The following is an 18,824-nucleotide window of genomic DNA, read 5'->3' as shown; positions in this document are numbered from 1 at the left end:
TCGGGCAAAGGACATACAAAATTTGTTTGATGATTTTGTTGGGTCTTGAGAATGTTTTATTGCCGTGCAGAATTATGGGTAAAGTTTTCATCATGTTTGCGTATTTGTTGGTCACATTCTTTAAAACGTGTCCGGAATTCTGGGTCAAAATTTTCAACCAAAATGGCACGTCCCCCTTCATAATCTAGGCTTAGCACGTCCCCCACCCCGAGAGTGTCATTGTGACTCTGCGAAGGAGACAATAAAACCTTGTTGAATCCTTGTGCTCGCTCGGTTGACAAAATGGCGAGCGAAGATGACGAGAAAGTCAACGATGGAGCAGAAAACATTTCTCCAGGAATAATATATGTCAGCAAAATCCCACCCTTTATGAAGCCAGGAAAGGTTCGAAGTCACATGACTCAGTTTGGAGAAATTGGAAGAGTTTTTTTACAGCCAGAAGGTAAACAAGTTAGTCGTCAATTTTCGCCCCTTAACGAGGTTCTTGAAAAATTTTTTCATAACTATTCATGCTGATCCATACAAAGTTCGATAGAGCGAAAAAACAATTCAGTTTTGATGTATGTCCGAAGTTTTGACATAAAGCGGATACCTACGAAGTTATGGATACTTCAATCTGAAGTTCACCACCATGCCATGGGAAACAATCCATGCTGCATATCCCATCCCATGTAATCCCTCACGCCTTAGATACGGCTAGGCCAGCAGGTGTACGTCAAGATTCATAAGCAATAAAAAAAATGAAAAAAACATTACGCTGACCCAACTCACAACAATACTCAGTCAAGTTATTCATAAAGTTGGGATAATGGAGATGATATTTTCTGGAGTCTTTAGAGTTTAGATTTTATGTTTTCACTTTGTTTACAATCCACCCAGGCTGGAAAATTTGCATATGCTTGCAAATACGCTGGACTTCGTGCTTGCATCTTGGACCTCTAGTCTAGTGACCCAAAATATCAATGTATTCATGTATATTATACTTTAGTAATGTATACATGGGCATCGTTACTCACAGGCCACAGTTGATCATGTGCCTCTGGTCTCAGTGCTGTGTCAGTAGAATCATACAGTCATATTTTCCCACCTCTGGCAATCCACCATGTAGAAATCAATATTAAAATGTACATAAACAATGACAAAAGTGCTTGGCTCCATGTGGTATGCTAGTTATTGGCTGTCTGATGGTAGATAAGCATGTTTTGATATTTGTCTTTTATCTGCAAGACCGTAGAGGCTGTTCTCGTGGTGGAAGAGTTTTGTCTCTTATGTTGGAAGGGACTTGCTGATTTGTTCTCTCCACTCCCCCTCTCCCCAATCTTTAGATTTTGCATCCTACAAAGCCAGAATCACACTGACACATGAACTTATAATTAACAGAAATTTTATTGGGTGCCAGGAACACACTCATTTTGAATGGATAGGAGGTCTTTCCTTGTGCTGTAAACAATATGAAAAATGAAAACAATGCTCTGGCATTATATAATATAGAGAGTGTTCAACTAAAAGCTTCAGCTTTTAGTATTTGTGCATATTAGTAAAATCAAGACACTAGAAATTCACCTTTGTATGATTCTTCATTTTTTTTCCTTTTTCACCTTTTCAAATGCTTCTTTTTCTATACTTCATCTTGTAATACCTCTTTAGAGAGCTAAATAACCACATTCTCGCTTGTATTGATTCAACTTTGTAATTCAATTGGGTGATTATTAGAGAGACAAGATTATCAGAGAGGCAGGATCAATTTTTCAACATGCTTTCAAAAAGCAGGCTTCAATTTCAGCCTGTTCTCCTGTGCATATAAATTGCAAAGAATGTTGACAAAAGTTGGTTGGAAAAGCGATGCTGATTGGGTAAAACATTATTCATCGAATAAGAATGATAAGACACTGATCTATGATAAGACACTGATGAAATACATTGATCTCTTCTTTAATAAAACCCACATGCAAGATAATCAGAGAGGTGGGATAATTTCCAAAGTATAGAAACAAGGCAGGATTGTTAGAGAGGCAGGAATGGTAGAAAGGGCAGGAATACCAAAGAGAATATGGTACTTAGAAGTGTCAACACAATCAAGAACATAGAGCAGTATCTTATTCTTCATTCTTTTTTCCATTATAGTGTGCACTGTGTAGATATTTTAACCTCCTGTGGCTCCTTTTGTTTATATTAAATCTCCTTCAACTACAAGATATTCTTCATCCCTTCATTTTTGAGGATTAGTTTTGGAATTATTGTTTTAGACCCTCTCACAAGAAAGAGAAGAAAAAAGACTGGAGGAAGTGGGAAAAAGATGTTTACAGAAGGTTGGGTTGAATTTAAAGACAAAAAAATTGCCAAAGCAGTTGCAAGGACACTCAATGGACAAATAGTAGGTAAGAAGAGGATCTGTTTTGGGGTTTAAATCACATATCACTGGGGTGCTTAGCTGATGCTAAAAGAGGTGTTTTCCCAGCTTGAATGATAGGTAGCATAAAAAAGAACTGGGGCAGTTAATATATGATTTATATAAATTCTCATACATGTTATAGATCTCTGAATGGAATCAACTTTTATGTCAAAAGACAGAAACTCAAGGAAGTGGGATGCATTATATAGTGGGGGCACCTGTTTAAAGGGGCACCCTAACAAAGACTCTATAAGGTTAAAAAACCTGTTTAAGGGGTACCCTAACAAAAATTCAAGTGGGCCTTTTTGTTATGCATTTGGTAAAAGAGAACCACTTGGTAAGCTGCCAAGGGGCATACCCCCTGTGCCCCCTGGTTCCTATGTCTATGCAGACACTTTTTATAAGTTTTGGGACATTTGGGCAACATTAGAAACTATTGAAAGACAAAGTTTAGATAATATTTGCATTGTTTAGAAGATTAAATGGATTCAGTTATCTTCATAAAATAGCTTGCATTATAATGGCTTTGCTTCAAATACAGATTTTAGTAGCATTTCTCTCTTTTCTTTAATGTTAATGAAATTTTTGATCCCTTGAATGAAGGGCCCAGGTCAGCATTCATACCTCAAAATATTTTTCCATGCTGTTCCCTTTTGATGGTTTGATCATTTTCAAGGTGGAAAGAAAAGAGGATATTACCATGATGACATTTGGAACATAAAATATCTAAAGAAGTTCAAATGGGGACATATCAGTGAAAAACTAGGTTTGGAATGCATAATTCATTGAAAAGTATATATTCAAAATGAAACCTACAGTTCAAGGAATCATTTGTAAAAATGTAAAATTAAACATATTTTTGGAGGTTTGCAATTAATTCTGAATCACCATATTGTAATTTGAACTAGAGACAAGGTAAAGACCAATTGGACAAATTTATGGCAAAATATAAGGACAAAGTATTTTTCTAAAAGGGATGATGTTGCTGCTTCTAATTCCATAGGGGTAGACCTCATTCAATAATATGGTATTTCTGTAGAAAGTGATGAATATAAACAAGGATGATAAGTAAAATTTAAAAGTGAAAATAATTATCCATTGCCATGGACTCTGTGAGCTGCTCCATTTTAGATTCAGGTTTGAGTTGCACTTTACCATGCTGCTATCAAAGTAAAGCAAAGAGGAATAACTTTTACTTTGAAGAAACTTTTTCATATCTGTGTATAATGGATCAATGCAGCTAGTATAGTTCAAACCCCCATCTGATATGAAAGTCATTCAACTCTACTAGCAACCATGCATTTTGTGGCTGGAACTAAAGAAATTGTCCTTGCAAAGATGTTACATCCTCAAAAGGAAACAATTAGTTGTGTTTTATGATCAAACAAAATTCAAGTCATTAACAACAAAAACATTTGGTGGCCTTTGTTTAAGAATATAATTTTTGAAAATTTTCAGTTTTTTGACAGTGAAATCTTTGAGATTCAGTTTGCATGGCCTCTTTTAATTTCTTTGCTAAATCTTGTAGACAACATAGGAAGCAGAGTTATGTTGTTTACTTTCTTGTATTTCCTTTCTTGATTTTTATATTTTCAATATTCATATGATATTATGTCTTGTGTTTTGCCATAGCATATGAAAAGGCTGCCAGGGAGCAAAGGATGAGAGCAGAAATTTCACAAGTCAGAAAAGAAGCAAATTTCTATCTGGATAACGTAGAAAAAAGTAAAGCAATAACAGCAATGGAAGAGAGAAAAAAGAAAAAGCGGAAACAAGCCGATACTGTGTCACAAGAAGATGTGGTAAGGCAAAATTCTATGGTATGGAAAATTCCTAATATAGAGATAAGGACCTATGTGATTGTCTTCAAAAAGCTTATATGTCTCCTAGAATTGTTATGATTTAATCAAGAAACCTTGTCTTGACTAGTTAGTTATCTGTCTTATCATTGGTTTTTCATATTAATTTTTGTACTAAGAAGTAACTATCCATTTTTAAAGGATGCAGAAAGAACTCGACTAGCAATGACAAAATTCAAGCAGAGAAAAGTTGTTATGAAGGCTGAAGATCAGCCCAAAGTAGACAGGAAGGATGTCAAGAAGCAAATAAATTCATCCCTTCTCTCTAAAGTAAGTACTTGATTTGTTTTTTAATCTAAAGTAAATTGTCTTATTTTGTCTTATTAAACAAAATATATTTCCATGCATTGATATGTTTAAAATTTATGAGTTGTGGTGCTTTTTGGAGCCTTTTAGAAAAATTTGCATTTTTGATGCATTTTTTTGGCATTTCAATTTGTTTGTACATTCTTAAACTCTATTTTTAATGATTGCTATTCTAAATCTGTATTTGAATGTTGGTCACCATTTACTTCTTTCAGGTCTTCTGATATGCTTGAACAGTATTTGCTGGTTGCATCAAAGATTTCCTCCTGTTTCAGCCAAAATCTTCTCAGAGCTAGGACCTGACAGGTTTTGAAAGTTAAAGTTCTTGTCAAAATTCAGAAAAGATAATATACACATCTGAAGCAGTGGCATTATGGAAAAGAATGACCCTGGGACACCAGCATGTATGAATAGGCTCCTTTTCATCCACGGGAAAGGTTGAAATGAGATGATACGAACATATATCATCATTGATGAGATGACCCTTTTTGCATGGTTCATAGTCATTTTCATGACTTTGAATTTAGAATTAGTTTTACAGTTTATCGGCACAAGCCAATTGTTAATCTGCCAACAGTCTACAGTGAATAAGTTGGTACTTTATCAACAACCATTTATACCAACATTACGCATCCCCACATCTGATCAATTGGATTTGCTTTTTAGATTCACTTTTTACAGTCAGCCTTTTTATGAAAAGTAGCAACTATCAAAACTGAAAATTGAAGTATCCTCTACTTTTTGCTTTATAGCTTCTTGTGTACCTTTGTTTTATTTTCTATATACCTAGGAATTGTTTTCTAGCAATTACATTTTTTATTAGTTTTTTCAGCTTGTCAAAATTATTTGAGCTGTCAATAGCCAATTCACAAGGTTTCAAATTATTATACTCAAACTATGATAGAATTTGGCTCAGACAAAACACAAGCCAAGTTCAATGTCTTCTCATTTATGATAATATCATGGTTAGCTTGCAAAATTTAGACAGAATCTAAAGTTCTAATTAACAAAATTAATGGACATACTTGTCACATAAATAACCAAACTAATCTACAGTTTACACAATGGAAATGTGTAAATAAGATGCAAATATATGTCAAATCAAAATATATTTTTAACAAAGATTTGCTCTTATGAATGAATTAAAATACAATCAAGGCAAAAATGCTCACTAATTGTGTCCAAAACTATTATTTTGAAGGAATGATATGGTCAGGTAGTCAACTACTTGCATCTTATTTACTTTTAAGAACCTGAAGAAGAACTTAAGTTTTCAAAAACTACAAATGAATAAAAAAAACACAACAATAAAATGACAAATTTGATTGGCTTCCACTTTTCTTAAACCACAAAAACTTTTAGTTTTTTTATGTGGAACTGAAAGTTCTGGAATAAGCCACTGGGGGCTTATTTGCAAAAAATATTTTGGGGTATGGGCTTATTTGAGGTCTATTTAGCAGCAGCCAAAAATATTACCTTTCTTCCACTATTTGAGGCTGGTCATTAGCTTAAAAATGCAGTTATATTGGGAAAAATATATTGCTATTGAGGCAATACTTCAGCCCATGGGGGCTTATTCAAGGGTGGGGGCTTATTTTACAAAATTACGTCAGGATGGGGCTTATTTGAGGGAGGGCTTATTCCAAGTTGGGGGCTTACTCAAGAACTTACCCAAAACTAAATTAATCTTAAACTTTGCTTTAAAAAGCACATGCCTATATTGCAACTTAAAAACTTGTTTTCCAAAAGAAAATGTAAAGAGAAAAAAATTAAACAAACAAGATTCACATTCTAATCAGAATGGGAGAGATGTTCAGAATTGTAGCCCATTTTTTTCCTGCCCTGAAGGTCAGATAGTTGAAAAAAATTATTAAATAACAAAAATGACGCTATGAAGCCCCATTGACTAAAACTGCTACGGCTAAAATTCTGTTGTTACTTCTTTAAAACAGTCTTGTTTGGAAGATGATCTATGGATTAAAAAACATTTTCATCAATCAAACCTTATGGTGAGGTCTACAATAATAAGGCATTGCTTTAAAGAAATTTTGACAAACTGTCCGTGTTGTTAATAATAATAATAATAATAATTGAAGCTAAATCTCCATTTCAGAGCAGTTACCCAACTACTGGGTATCACAAGCTGGTGCTATAATTTTAGCCAATCTTTTTATTTCTATTTCATCCATTGGTAAGAAATTTTTGAAGGGTGTTGTTGATACTTTTAAGAATTTTTGAATTATTTGTAGCTAAACATGTTTTTTCCATCTTGGGTTTTTGATAAAAACTTGGGCAATCCCATAAGTGTTCAATATATTCCTCATGGGCCCCACATCTTCTGCAAAGAGAATCAGAGTACTTTCCTTTGTAGTTCGCTCTTAAGTCAACCATGTTTAGTTTTAATTTCAGCAGGGATGACGCGTCTTCACACCCCAGATACTCTTTCATTTCAAATTTACTACCCTTGATAAATCTAAGTTTAGTCTTACTATTATTTCTAATGTTATTCTCTATGATTATGATCATTTTTTCTCTAACAACTTTTTTCCACTGTTCTTTGGTTAAATTTTTGATCTGATTTTCTTTGAGGTTAATATCAATCAGTTTTATGTCACTAATCACTTCTTTATACCAACAGTTTGGGAAATTTAAACGTTTTTGCTCTTCATAAACTATCTTGGTCAATCTACTTTCGTTCATGTTTAATACCTTATGGAAGTATATTAATCTTTTCTCTTTTATTCTAAATTCCATGGCATCAGGCCACATTCAAGGACTATTCCATCATATGACATTGATTGGGGTAGAGAGTTAATTATTGTTACTGCATCTTTTTGCAATTTTTCTAAGTTTTTAAATTGCTTATTAGTTACGTTAGTCCATGTTTCACATGCGTACAGAACTTTTGGCATCAAAATTGCTTCAATCAGTTTGATACTGATTGCAAAACTTTGTTTCTTGAGTGCCTCCTGTTTAATAAGGAATTTTATTTCTTTAATAACTCCCAAGGCAGTGTTGATTCGTTTACTGATGCACAAATCCAAGGTTCCTTTGTTATTTTTCAAGTCCCCTAGATATTTATATGACTCTACTTCTTTAATAACTTGGCCATTTAAAATTAAAGTTTCTTTTTGGAATTTTTTACTTTTGCTATATTGCATGATCATTTGTTCACTTTTATCCAAGTTGAAATTCAGAAGGTTTTTCTTTTGAAACTCTTCAGCAATAGTAATCATTTCCTGCATTTTCTTGTGAGATATGGAAGCAATTAATATATCATCCTGGTAAAGTAGTGGAGGTATCAAAATGTTCCCAAAGTTAATTCCTAGGTTTTCTCTTTTTACTATTTGCATACCTTTATCAATATGATTGGCACAGATGGGGGCTGCCAAGATAGTTCCTTGTTTTAAATTTTCTTTAATTCTAACCTGTCTTGTAATTCCACTAGGTGTGTGGATTTGAATGTATCCTTCATTGTTTAATTCGTAGACATTTTTAAGAAAGTTTCCTTTCACCCCACTTCTATACATATCTATGATGCAAGACTTTAGCCACAGCTTATCAAAAGCCTTCTCTAGGTCCAGGTACACAAACTTCACTGGGCATTTTAGATATTTGTAATAATCGTTTATTGCTTGCCAAATAAACAAATGATCTAATGTTGACCTACCCTTTCTTCCTCCTGCGGCTGCCTCTGAAAACCCTTTCTCAATAACATTGATCTGTCTATTAAGCATTAATTTTTCGTAGATCTTACTTATGCTTACTGTTAGAAATATACCTCTCCAGTTTTTTATTGCCTTTCTATTCCCTTTTTTCTTATAAATTGTTCTAACAATTATTTTCTTCCAATCCTTTGGGGGCTGACCAGTGGTGAAAACCTTGTTAATTGCTTTCAACACAGAGTTTTTAAACTCATAGCCTGAACTTGTATAAATTTCATTACTTATGGAGTCACTACTTACCACATTTTGCTCTTTTTGTTGAGTTTACCAAAGGTGGTTGGTTACCTTCAGTACTACACAAATAATGAAGCCAGCCTCAGGGATATAATCACGGGACCTGATCAACACTTCCTAACTTTTGAGTTTCTAAAGATAACCTGATGATTACTTTTGGTTGATGCTTTTCCCCTCTTTCCTTTGACTGTTATGGGTAAGGCCTTATAAGGTAAATTTTCATTGGGTGGTCATGAGTTGTTGATGAAAAATATTCTGTGGGGGCATTGACAAGGGCAAGGCATATCACTTCTAAAACAAAACAGCCTAAATATGGTAAAATATAGGAAGAAGATTGGGGGTGATGTAGTTGTAAAAATCACAAGATGGATCAGACAGCTAAGTTTCTTTGATTTTAATTAAAAAATCTTTTAGGCATTCCTGGGATAGAGAAAACAAGTGTAGTTGAACCCAAGAAGGAAACAAGAAATTAATCACTACTTACCACATTTTGCTCTTTTAACTACTCTTACTTTCTTTCCTTTCTCACAATTTTTCTTGAACAATTTGCATTCATTACCATATGTGATAGCATCAGTACCACAAACTGGAGATTCATCTTCAGGACAGAATGCGACACATTTCTTTCCTGCAATTCAGAAAACATATTAAGTATGCTATTGTCAAAATTTCATTTGTAGACTGAGGGGAAGCAATTCGCAGCCCGGCCTGTAAATGATAGTTGCTTTTGATGCCCTACACTGGATTTTGATTCCAACCAAGTGTAGTATTTACAACTGGGCAGCACCCTTGGGGAAATTATATCCTCTTATGCCTACAAAAATGGGAATTGTAGGATATGTGAAAGTTTCTGGCAATACAATTAGAAACCTTTGTACCTGGGGCCTTCACATTGTGATAATGGAAACTTGTTTTAGATTTTTTTTCCAACCTCTATATATAAATATTTACTCAATTCATTATTGTTTATTTGTTTCGTTGTTCTGATTAATACTTCTGATCAATTCTATCACTCTTTATATTTGTATCTTCATTTGTACTTTCCAGATTTACATATGAACAGATTAACACTGCTCTATTTCTTATCCTTCTTGGTTTTTTCTCCTGGGTAAACATTTTACACTTAACAAATATCATTATTGTTTCTTGCATATGGTGTCTGTTCTGATCTTATCCAGCTGCATTTATGTTATTTGTCCACATAACAAAATTATATAGGATTGTCACATCAAATTTGACACTTGGAGTATCAACTAAAAGCTGGCCTGTTCTTAACAACATGCCATAAACACAGACTTACGTTGATTCTTCTGATTTTAAGGGAAAAGAAAGGACAGATAAGTCACATCTGTCACTGTTTAGCGCTTCAATCATTGTAAAAAATTTAAGTATAAGCAAGTGAGAATTCATAACAGATGTTTTTTATGTGTAACTAGAAAATACCAATTTCGCCTGCTAACACTCAACCACAGCAGTGTGTGATAAAATTGGACACATATAAATCATTTTGAATGCCTTTGCATAACACATGCAGGCCATGCTGGAAATGGCGAGCGATTGTACGTCCACGCCTTGGCACATGCCTTCCATTGCTCAGAAGATGCAGTTTGTTGCACGCCTTCAATTTTCTGAACACTTCATTCTAAAGTGACCAATATTGCCCAATGTTATTTTTTTATCATAATTCAACTATCAACAAACGGTGATAATCACGCAATTGTTTCTATTTGATTTCTATTTGACGGGGAATTCTGCGAATATTCTAATTTGCTTTAGAATATGGTAAACGATTTCTGGATGAAAACATCCATTTTTTGATTTCTTCAGATTCTAGTAGCTGACTTTCAAGGCAGACAATGATACCATGTTTAAAACCAACAGAAGTTTTGAAAACGGTGAACAATCCCTGTAAAAGAAGGTTTCCCGAAATTTCTTTATCAAAGTTTTAGGTTGAGGTCTGAAAATCACTTCACCTTTTAAGCTGATAATCCTTGCTTCGCGGTTATGGTCGAATGTCTCATTTGCAATATCCCATGACACATCCATGTATATTTAAATAGGGCCCTGTCTATTTAAACAGGCCTATTGATCTTGAAGCTTCAAATGACTTGACCCAGATTACACTGTGGTTTACAAGTGTACTTTGCAAGTGGGATCAGAAAAATCCTGTTTTGTGAGGACTCACAATTCCTCTATATACAGGTATGAAAAAGCTATTTTGTACCCAAGGAACCAATGAAATGGCAATTTAATTGGTTCTAAAATAAGTCAACAGATAAGTTTTCTTTATGGTGTAAACACAGTCAAAATTCTGAAATTTTGAAAACGAGATTGTCAGGAGAAGCAGAGGAGAAGGGTTTTTAAAAACTGCAGGATGACATATTAATTAACCTACCTTATTGTTAATGTTGTTTTCTTTAGTATGTTGGATTTGACGTTAATAAAGCTTGTTTAACAAAAATGTATTGATTGGACTAGCCTTTTGTTTTTTCATGATAAAGTTATGTAGTCTAGTATATATACAGCTGATTGTACTATAAAGTACCTAGGGGAAATAGCACACCATTGCACGCCTTGGCACCACAAGCAGTGCGATTCATTGCACCCCCACCCATTTTTTCCCAGCATGGCCTGCATCCCAGGCTAACAATGGAATTTTTGTAGCACAAAATATCATGCTTGCTTATTCAATGTACCCAAAAACAATAAAATGAAACTTTAGTGACCACAGTCCTAAATTAATGAAAAATAAAGAAAATATAGTAAGTAATTTGACCAAAATTAAACAGAAGATCAATATAAACATATTAAAAATCTTAGTTTAACCTACCACATATCCTTTTTGCTTTCTTTCCTTTCAGTCGTTTGATGACAGAATTCGTCCTGCATGCTGTAAGCTTTAATTCACATTCACTTGGATATAATTTGCCATCATTGCCACATATAGGTCGATAAATCAATGGACAGTTTTCTGGGCACTCACCAGGCTCTATAAAACAAAGCACAAACATATAACAGAAATTAGCTCCGAGCAGAGGCGGCGCCAGAAATCTTCCGACAGAGGGGCTGGAGCTTCCGACAGGGGGGCTAAAATGACTAAAATAAGCAGTTTTAGTACGTTATTTTGTCAAATTTGTTCTGACAATAACCTAAAACTTCCTCCGATGGGGTGGCTAGATGCTTCCGACGGAGGGGCTGTAGCCCCCCTAGCCCTCCCCTGGTGCCACCACTGGCTCCGAGACGATATAGCAATCCTGGATATCAAAATCTTATCACTTAATGGTAAAGCAAACATCTACATATACAAAAAATTACCATCAAGATATATAATCAGATTCTGCATGAATTAAATTGGATTCAAGAATCTTCAAGACATCAGTCAAAAACAGCCTCTAAACAGCCTAATAAAATTTGATCTTAGTGTTAAAAATCTAATTTAATCATTTTTTAAAAATTTGTTTTACTGAACAAGCTGTAATTTCTTCTGACAAAGGTTACAAGATACGTTCAACTCTAACGCAATACTTACTGCATCTTCCAATTTTAATAAGTGATATTTTCTTATTTTTGTTACAAGAGGCTAGTTTTAGGGAACAAACGCTGCTGTATGTTTTGTTGTCAGCACCACAAACTGGGGCAAATATGTCTTGGCATCCTGCTGGGCATTTGCTCATTCTCTCTAAAGGGCAAAACAAAATGAAACCTTTATATGTTAGTGAAACTTAGCAACAGGAAAAAGCAAAAAAGTTTAACTGGTGGCAACAGCTGCATAAACAACAATACACAATGTGGTACTCACTGCAGGGTCCTCGTTTGTTGAAGACAAGGTTCTTGTTCAACTTTTTCATTTGACAAGCAGTTTTTTTATACTGGCAGATATTTGGGTAGGTCTTTTCTTTCTTTGTTGATGTATCTGTGGCACATACCGGCTTGTAATTCTTCTGGCAGCTTTTGGGACAATCTAGATTGAAATGAGCAAATAAACAATGTATTAACTGCAATGGGGTATGGCTAAATTTCACAAAATAGTATATCAACAAGTTGATTAAACATATTTAACTACAATTTATCTAAAAGCTAGCCCCATATCAACAAAAATACCTGGGGTTCTACTTTTACATAGGTGTTCTGTGCCGATAAAATTATGGGCAATGGTTGCAAGATTGTAGTAGCTGTTGTCATTTGAAAACATGTTTTCATAAAAAACAATCGTGAACACCAAATTCATATCCAATAGTAAAGTAATCAACAACATTGTAGCATCTCCTTGTTTAATGTGTGTATTTCAGTCAGTAAACTTGCCAAGATGCAAGAGTCACACAACATTGTTTCTTAATGCCCATTTCCACTTTGTTCACATTAAATGTTCGCTGTTCACAGTTCGTTGTTTGCTGCTGGCTGTGCAAAGCGAATGGAGAAGGGGTAGAGCATCATGATTTCAGTTTCCACTTCAAGAGAAGCGTTTGGGGCAAGTGTGGTCAATAACAATTTTCTTATTCTGAATGAAAAATGTTAAAAAGAAGCTTGTTGCTTTGTTAGGGGCAAATGACTCCATGGAAATTTGTACACCTCTTGTTGAAATCCTTTTTAGGACACTGAGTGAAAGTTTGGTCATGCCAGGGGCTCAAACCATGGACCCTTGGGTCTGTAGTCAGCGCCTCCAACAACTGAGCCATCCTCGCACCTGTGCCCATGTTTGTTCATCTGAGAACCCCAATAAATCATTTGGTTTCTCTTATGGTGATCTCTTATGCTCTTAACAAGAGTGATTGTCCCTTGTTGGTACAGCTTAGTGAACATAAAAACTTTATTCAATTCTTTCCCACTGTGCCTAATTTTGAAGAGTAGGTTTTTAGTAGTACTGTTGGTGTTTATGTTGTTTAACAGTATGCCAAGATAACTTAGGTCAAAAGTTAACATCAAAATGATGTGTTGGTGATATCAAACTGTCACCTATAGCAAGTGGGGAACCATTGGTAAACCTTTTTCTGTTGGCTGAGCAAGTTCACTCAAATATGAAACACATGCAAACAGTCAAATTCAGCTCAGCAGCAACAGCTGTTTTCTGTTCACTGGCAAACAGCAAACAGCGAAATCCCTTGTGAACTGCATATGCACATGAAGTGGGCCTTAAATGTTTCCTTGTTCTTTCCTGTTCTAAATTTTTCATTAGATCTTCTAAAAAACAATTTTCTACCACAAATCAATTAAATAGGAAATAAAAGTTCATCAGAATCACAAGCTCTTATAAATTTCTTTCTTCCTTGTATTTAACTCCCCTAATATAAATTCTGTCTTTGGGTACATAACTTTTGTCAATCTTATCACCAAAACCTCATATCTATGATTGTAATGGCAGACAAAAATTTTAATTCCAAGACAACCGTGTCTGCCTATTTCAGATTAGATTCGGTTTCTTTTGAATAAAAAAGGATATATTTTTTGCGATTTTCTCTAAGATCTAGCTTGTGGTTGCAAAATCTCATTGTAAAAACAAAGCAATTTTTCTGCCACAGAATTTTTTTGGCTCTTTACAAAACTCAAGCCTTCAAAACACTTACAGCATATCCAGACTGTAAGGTAGCTTTGAAAACAATGATTTGGAATGTACATTTTTTAAACATGAAGTAATACTGACTGCTCCCTAATTAATTATGAAAACTGATTTCTCATCATGTGCAAGTTTAGTTGTAAGTGTTAGTCTAAACCGGGAAGTGTTCAATAAAGGGTGAATACTGGAGGCAGACATAGTGAATTAAATATTGGGTAGATCATATAGGTTCGGCAATATTGCCTTGATAACAATGGGAACTAAGTTTCTCATTCATGCATTAGTTAGTGCGAGTCAGTCAGTAATGCATAAACTCCTCGGCCTATAAACGAACATGTGTATTTGATTGATCATTGTTTGCCATATTAGGAAAACAATTTAAAGGTTATTCAACGGGTAAATCACTTTAAAATTTACCCACATACTAACACTGTTTCATTTCTCACAGATATCAGATTTAGATTGTAGGAAAACTCTAAAAGAAGTAAATATCTTTTTCCATAAAAAAGAACAAAATATCTCTCTTTGAATGTTTATTGAAAGAAAATTACCACAAGATCCAGGATGTTCCACTTTGATATCTTGTTTCTTTTCACATGACTCCTTCTGTAGATGACAAGAAGTCAAATATGTCTTGCCATCACTTCCACAAACCATCTCCTCACCTGCAGGGCAACTGTTGACACATTTTGTACTTTGGATGCCTGTTGAAAGATTCAAATATAAGAAAAAACAACTCCAGACATAGGTGAAGATTAAGTAATCATAAAAGAAATTATTCATAAAACCAATGTAAGAAACAAAGATTATCTATCATATTTTGAAACCAAAACAACCAGTTTGATGTTGCACTAAACATGAAAAGTATTTTGATAACTTCAAAACTCCTATGTGAGCAAAAGTCTTTTTCTTATTGAGAAAAGAAATATTGCAAGGATGGCTCAATTGTTAGAGGCGCTAACTACAGACCCAAGGGTCCATGGTTTGAGCCCCTTGCATGACCAAACTTTTACCTAGAGTGAGGAAAGTGGCCAGCTGTCTGTAATTTCAGGCATAGGAATCACAAGGTGTGGTCACATCGAGAGGAAGGACCAGGACACTGCTTGATAAGCATAAGCTTCTCAGTATCCTAAAGACTTTCGGATGCTAGGTAGAAACAAATGCAACAAATATTGCAGATGATCTACAATCCTCAGTTTATTTCTTTGCAGATAAATGTTTATATTTTCCCCTCAAAGAATGTCTCAATGCTAATATTATGCTACTTTTCATGGATAGCAAAGAGTTAAAAAGCATTTCTGAAAATCCAGAACATAGGTATCTTTTTATTTTTGAATGCCGTAAAAACAAAAAAGAAACACGAATTACAGGAAAACTAAGTGAGACAATAAAATCTTTCATAAACTAAGACTGTATCTGTTTACTTTGCATGCAAAAAAATACAGGATATTAAACACTGAAATTCTATATTATGCTCACAACTTTGTTGTCATTTAAAAACTTGTGGATCTATGAATGCTAACAAAAGCATCAAGATTATTGAAGCTTGCTTATTTGAGCCATTACAGAGTAAAAGTCAAATTATTATGCTCTGGATTCTTTTATTTTATAGCATGGTGTATTTCATAGCTTTTAAAAACACCTTCTTTGAAAGAATAATTGTCAAATATTCTTTAAGACAAATGGTATTACCAAAAATGCTGGCAAGATATAGCAATTCAGGGCAAACCAGTGAAATGAAAGGACTTAGGGAGTGATCACCCTGATGTCTATAATACAAGCTGTCCTGACTAAACTCAAGTAGAGAATCATGAAAAGATTTTTTTAATAACTTGATCACCCACTCACCTGAAGAAAAAAACATTCCAACAACATGAGAAACTGAAGCAAAGCAAAAAGCACATGCGAGTAACAGCTGCATTTTTAAAGGATATTTGCGGTTTCTTTTAGGTACCCTAAAACCAAAGCAAAAGTATAATTAAGACTTATTCCCCCTCCTCCAGTCCTTGGAAAATTCTATCAATTCATTCACTTTTCATCAAAAATTCTGTAATCATCTTTCAAGCTTTCTAAACTTACAACTTTGATGGAACAGATCTTTATGACAATCATTTTCATTAAGCAAATAATTTGAAAAAATACTTGAAAAAGACTGCAGAAGAAACTCAAGACTTCAGCTGGCTGTCAAATTTTTCAAAGCAAATAACTTACCATTGAAGTATATCATTCCAAAAAAGTTTGTTTACCTTTATTTATTCTTACCTCAAAATTGTAAAGTTTTGTATAACATTGCTTCCTATTTACCCTTCCAAACAATCATATTTATATGTGTATCAAACATTTTACCAATATGTACTAATCTAATAACGAAGCTTATCAAATTGAAGCCACAAACATTCACCCTTGTTTTCAGAAAGTTCCAACATTTAATCCATCCATGACATTTTGGCCACTGGTTCACTTAACACAACTTCTTTAAAAACGGCTTATCCTTGCTATGGATGTTGGCAAGCAAAATAGCTTTTGCATAAAAACGGCTAACCTAAGATTTAGTGGATGAAATATAATGTCTCCATGGTAATAATGTCTCTTTGTTCCACAGTACCAGACTTGTTCAGTTAAAATATCTTTGTCCAAGAGCAAAGATAAACCTTAGGTTATAACTTTTGGTGCCCTTGTTTTGATACTTTTAGGAAAAGCTTAATACAAAAATAGAGAAACAAATAGATAGTTATGTAGGTAAATGCTATTAGTTTACTATAACATACCTTTTCGTTCAATAGAACCGCCTTTTGCCTCTACAGTGCAGCAAAAATAGACTTTTGTACCCGCTATTTTCAGTCCCACTTTCCGTACAGAATTCTTCCGCTGCTGAAAGGACTGGAACCCAGCGCTAAAATGACGCAAATGTTTCTCGATCAAGATGCAATAACAAGTCGTTTAGTTACGGACCGATGACTTCTTTTTGAAGTTGAAACGGGGGAACTGTGAGATTATCTTAATTATTGCCTTTTGTAAATAAATAATTGTCATTTGATTTAGATTCTTCTATGCTGATTCCTAGAGGAACACAATTGCTGAAACTTCTTTGCTCAAGTTAACGGCCGCTCTAAAACAATTCTTTTTTCAAACTGTACCGGGTTCCATTGTAACCTCTGGCTCCAACCAAAGCTGAGCTTTTATGACTTGGCACAATTGTAGCATTCTTGGCACAAACGTAAAAGCCACAATTGTAGCATTCTAGAAATTGTCCCTGTTTATATGAATTTTTGGAAATTGCCTGTCAACGACGCGCTGGGGCCTGTAAACTAGCACCTTGATATCGTCCCACTAGCATTACAATTTGTTTTTATATTCTTTATGGTGGTAGTTAAATTACTCATAAATTGTTCCAACACTGCAGGATTAATAGCCCCCTGAACAAGAAGGTTTCGGAGCTGCTCACACGTGTGCAGCTGGCGGTGTGATGATTCGCATGCACGAAGACATCATTACCGTTTTAATTGCGATTTGATTGTCTTGGTTTTTATACGAAAACAAAGACACCTGCTAGGAGAAACAATAAGAACACGCGAAATTGCGGTTTTATTGCTTCCGTGATTCATATAGAAATGTTAAATGTGGAATTTGTGCAGTTGGTTAATCGATAACAACAAATCGATACCGAAAGGGTTTCAGTTTGAACAGGCACTAGCATTGTGTCGAGGAGACAATGCAATCATCTTATATTGGAAATTGATCTTTCGAAGGTTAGGGTTCGTGTAAAACGATTTAGAGATTTTTACTCTGCTCAGAGAAGCAACAATAAGAAACCCTTCATGTAGTATATTTGGCAAGCATATTATGACTATAATCTTTAACTTACAAGTTACACTCATTGCTACTGTGTCATTTGCTTAAAAATATTTGAAAACCAACTAAAATAAAGAATGCTTAAGAAAAAGCTAAAGAAAAATAAAATAAGAAATGATTAAGAAAAATAAGAAAAAGCTTCTAAAATTCTTGTATACCTTCTCCTTCTATTTCTCTTTTCGAAGATTTGTTTGGTTTTAAAAAACCTCTCATGATTCTTATGTTGATAAATATTTGAGCAGCGCCTTGACGATGGATATAAATGCCAGTAGCGAAAAAACAGCCTAGCTCAAAGCGTTTGGGTTTTAGATTTTGGTCAAAATTTATCGCACTTGTGAGATATATGCAACACCCTCCATTTAACTCAAAAAACTAAGTAGCTTGTATTCTCGTTAAGGGACAAAATATTGTTAGGTCTGATTTGCTGTTGTGCATGAAGTTTTAACGCGATAGATGCTTTACTTAAGTTTTATTTCTAAGAAAATTTGATTGAAAAGACAAGAAAGTTTTAAAGAAAGGCAAAAAGGCCAAATTTCACTCTCAAAGAAGGCTGAGGCATTTACTGGACTCTGCTCAAAACCTACAAGAGCTTTTTGTCACCAGACTACGATTTATTGGCTTGCATCATATTGAGGTAGCAGGGCCTCGCTTACGTGTTTCGATTTTAAATGTAGATCTAAATGCAGATCCACTAAGACATGTACGACCAACTCGCCCCCTGATGTCAGTTTCTGCCCGAGAGGCATATCAAGGACTAAACCCGAGATCATCATCTCCCTTGTTTAATTTCAAACTATAAAGTAACCAAAATGAGAAAAGAATGTTAAAAAAATAACTACACGTGAAAATAATTCGCAAAGCACATTCAAACTTTAATATGAAAAAGACAAATGAGGAAACCGCAT

General features: G+C 34.5%; 2 protein-coding genes across 3 annotated transcripts; one reads left to right on the top strand and one right to left on the bottom strand.

Annotated features, from left to right (window-relative positions):
• The first annotated feature begins 240 nt into the window (after positions 1 to 240).
• LOC135696433 (uncharacterized) lies at positions 241 to 8,111 on the top strand. Of its 2 annotated transcripts, none has more exons than XM_065215825.2 (6): positions 241 to 442; positions 2,247 to 2,378; positions 3,069 to 3,158; positions 4,025 to 4,212; positions 4,393 to 4,521; positions 4,773 to 8,111. In XM_065215825.2, the coding sequence occupies exons 1-6, from the start codon at positions 283 to 285 to the stop codon at positions 4,779 to 4,781; spliced, it is 708 nt and encodes a 235-aa protein (XP_065071897.2). In that variant the 5' UTR covers positions 241 to 282; the 3' UTR covers positions 4,782 to 8,111. The 2 variants fall into 2 exon arrangements, with proteins under 2 accessions (XP_065071897.2, XP_065071904.2); XM_065215832.2 differs by having other exon boundaries at positions 242 to 442; positions 4,025 to 4,194.
• Positions 5,490 to 16,994, bottom strand: LOC135696423 (uncharacterized). The gene is made up of 8 exons (XM_065215814.2): positions 16,836 to 16,994; positions 15,916 to 16,022; positions 14,619 to 14,771; positions 12,316 to 12,477; positions 12,046 to 12,195; positions 11,347 to 11,505; positions 9,001 to 9,144; positions 5,490 to 6,527 (listed from the first exon to the last, which is right to left on the bottom strand). Exons 2-8 carry the CDS (start codon positions 15,986 to 15,988, stop codon positions 6,493 to 6,495), a joined length of 876 nt encoding a protein of 291 aa, XP_065071886.2. The 5' UTR covers positions 15,989 to 16,022; positions 16,836 to 16,994; the 3' UTR covers positions 5,490 to 6,492.
• Between the last annotated feature and the right edge of the window lie 1,830 nt (positions 16,995 to 18,824).

The sequence above is a fragment of the Rhopilema esculentum genome, chromosome 17 (genome assembly GCF_057945365.1).
Source record: "Rhopilema esculentum isolate cy_ngs chromosome 17, ASM5794536v1, whole genome shotgun sequence".
NCBI classification, from domain to species: Eukaryota; Metazoa; Cnidaria; class Scyphozoa; order Rhizostomeae; family Rhizostomatidae; genus Rhopilema; species Rhopilema esculentum.
Note: the sequence above shows the minus strand (reverse complement) of the source record. Positions and strands in the feature narration are given on the sequence as shown.